Source organism: Erythrolamprus reginae, chromosome 11 (genome assembly GCF_031021105.1).
Source record: "Erythrolamprus reginae isolate rEryReg1 chromosome 11, rEryReg1.hap1, whole genome shotgun sequence".
Lineage (NCBI taxonomy): Eukaryota > Metazoa > Chordata > Lepidosauria > Squamata > Dipsadidae > Erythrolamprus > Erythrolamprus reginae.
In genome coordinates, this window is record NC_091960.1 from 4,429,313 (window position 1) to 4,431,792 (window position 2,480).

At 52.3% G+C, this 2,480-nt stretch overlaps 1 protein-coding gene across 1 annotated transcript in view; it reads right to left on the minus strand.

Annotated features, from left to right (window-relative positions):
* Nucleotides 1-1,021: 1,021 nt before the first annotated feature.
* The window catches only part of BCL3 (BCL3 transcription coactivator), a 33,113-nt gene continuing 31,654 nt past the window's right edge, over nucleotides 1,022-2,480 (minus strand). Inside the window, exon 9 of the mRNA XM_070764037.1 lies at nucleotides 1,022-2,480. This exon is cut by the window's right edge and continues 382 nt beyond it. Within this exon, the coding sequence (XP_070620138.1) occupies nucleotides 2,357-2,480 (124 nt within the window). The 3' untranslated portion in view covers nucleotides 1,022-2,356.

The following is a 2,480-nucleotide window of genomic DNA, read 5'->3' on the forward strand; positions in this document are numbered from 1 at the left end:
ACTCTGCCTTAGGCAATTTCAAGGAAACCTCATAGGACAGTGATGGCAAACCTATGGCACAGGTGCCACAGGTGGCACACGGAGCCATATCTGCTGGCACGCAAGCCATTGTTCTGGCTCAGCTCCAATGTGCATGTGTGTGCCGGCCAGTTGATTTTTGGCTTGTACAGAGGCTCTGGGAGGGTGTTTTTGGGGACTACCCTTGAAGAGTGTTCGGAAACTTCAGATCGTGCAGAATGCAGCTGCGAGAGCAATCACGGGCTTCCCTAAATATGCCCATGTCACACCAACACTCCGCAGTCTGCATTGGTTGCCGATCACTTTCCGCTCACAATTCAAAGTGTTGGTTATGACCTATAAAGCCCTTCATGGCACCGGACCAGAATATCTCCGGGACCGCCTCCTGCCGCACGAATCCCAGCGACCGATTAGGTCCCACAGAGTTGGCCTTCTCCGGGTCCTGTCGACAAAACAATGCTGTCTGGCAGGACCCAGGGGAACAGCCTTCTCTGTGGTGGCCCTGGCCCTCTGGAATCAACTCCCCCCGGAGATCAGGACTGCCCCAACCCTCCTCGCCTTTCGCAAACTCTTAAAACCCAATCCTCTGCCGCCAGGCATGGGGAAATTGATCTCCCTGGGCCGTTTCCATTTTATGTATGGTTTGTTTGGGTTGTATGGTTGTTTTTAAATGAAGGATTTTAACTATTCTGTTTTTAATCATTGGATTAAAAACAACCGGGCGATTGACTTACGAACGGCAGTGATTCGCTTAACCATGAAGGCCATAAATACTCAACCAATGTCTCACTTAACAACAGAGTTTTCGGGCTCCATTGCCATCACAAGTCGAGGAGGACCTTGGGGTAAATGTCACGTCTGCTGACTCTCACCCCAACGCAGATGCCCCGGTAGGCAATTCAATTGGTAAACAGCCACCCAAAAACCTCACCGAAGGTGCCGTCATCATATTGCAATCCCTAACACAACACACAAGGCTTAAATACACATGGAGCGACCACACTAACTTCACTCAAGTTTAAATTAATGCCTGTTAAATACAAAAGAAGACCCCACTCGTGCGACGCTTTCACCATTTTGTCAAAATGTCACGTCCGGCCCTCGGCTGAGAGAAATGTATCGGCTTTGAATTTCGCAGATCCTCCTTCCTCGTGCTAAAATGTGATTCCTGAACAAAAAAGTTTCCCTGTCCAGTCGTGTCCGACACCGCGGCACGGTGCCCAACTGCTTGCCAAGGAAACCACCGTTGTCTGAAGACATTTTCCATGGTTGTGTAGCCAGAAGAGCTATAGAACAAAGGCGCGTCGAAGGCTGTTGTTTTCCCACCAAAGTGGTACCTATTTATCTGCTCACATTTGCAAGGTGCAGAGGAGTTGGAACAAGGAAGGTGCTCGTGCAGTGCTCGGCTTTCGAACCCGTCAGTTTCCCAGCTGACAAACTCCCCATCTTTAACCGCTGTGTGCCATTGCCAGTATTGGGCTATAGGCGGTATGGTCAGGTGCGCAGTCCCTGTTGGAAAAATGGCCCTGCGCGCACAGCTCCAGCTGATCGGCGTGTAGGAACCTGCGTCAGCGTGTGATTTGACTTCTGCACATGCGCAGGAAACCAAATCTCACGTGAGGACGCTCGCGTGTGTGAGATTTTGCCGACTTTCGGCTTTTTTCACTTCCGCGCATACACGGAAGCAAAGAAATTGCCGAAAATTGGTGAAACCTCGTGCGTGTGAGTGTATTTGCACAAGACTTGGCTTTTGCGCATGTACAGGAAGACGAATCTCATGCTGACTTGTGTGTCTGCGCGCACTGGGAGCACACCAGTAGCGCCGGCGACAGGCATTCCTTCACTGGCCATCGCATCCCCTGAACACTCACCCCCAAATTGATTCACCCCCCGATTCTGCTCAGACAGTGGTGTGAGGTACACTCAAAGAGATTGACAGGGAGAAAGGTGTCGCTGGATCAAGAAGGCCGCTGTCGAGTTTTTGACATCTGACGGGGTCAATCTCAGGCTGGCTGGGCCCCTGCTACATCATCATCTTTTAACGACCACGTAATCTCTTTTTGTGGAGTAGAGTCTGGGCAACTGAATGGAGCGGAGTGTTGACCGCTTGATGCCGGCGTGGAGTTATATTCAGCACACATCCGGTATATTCTCGACGCGCTGGGCCCTGCTACATGTCCATTTGAAAACGAAGGCCGTTTCAGGCCTGCAGCAAACATCAGGCCTGGAAACCCATGGCGGCAGCAGCGTCCTTGACTCACCCCCCTGCCTTGTGCAATGGTCCTTGAGAAACCTTCCTGTCGCGTAGAGCAGCTGGAGGCCGACGGACTTCCTGTCGTCAGCTGCCGCCGGGCCCACCGTCAGTGCTGTGCAGCCACTGCCCTTCGCAGCCGAGAACCGCCGAGCCTTCCGAGCCCAGCAGCCTTTGCGACTGGTCCATCCCTGGGTATCTCATCCGATTG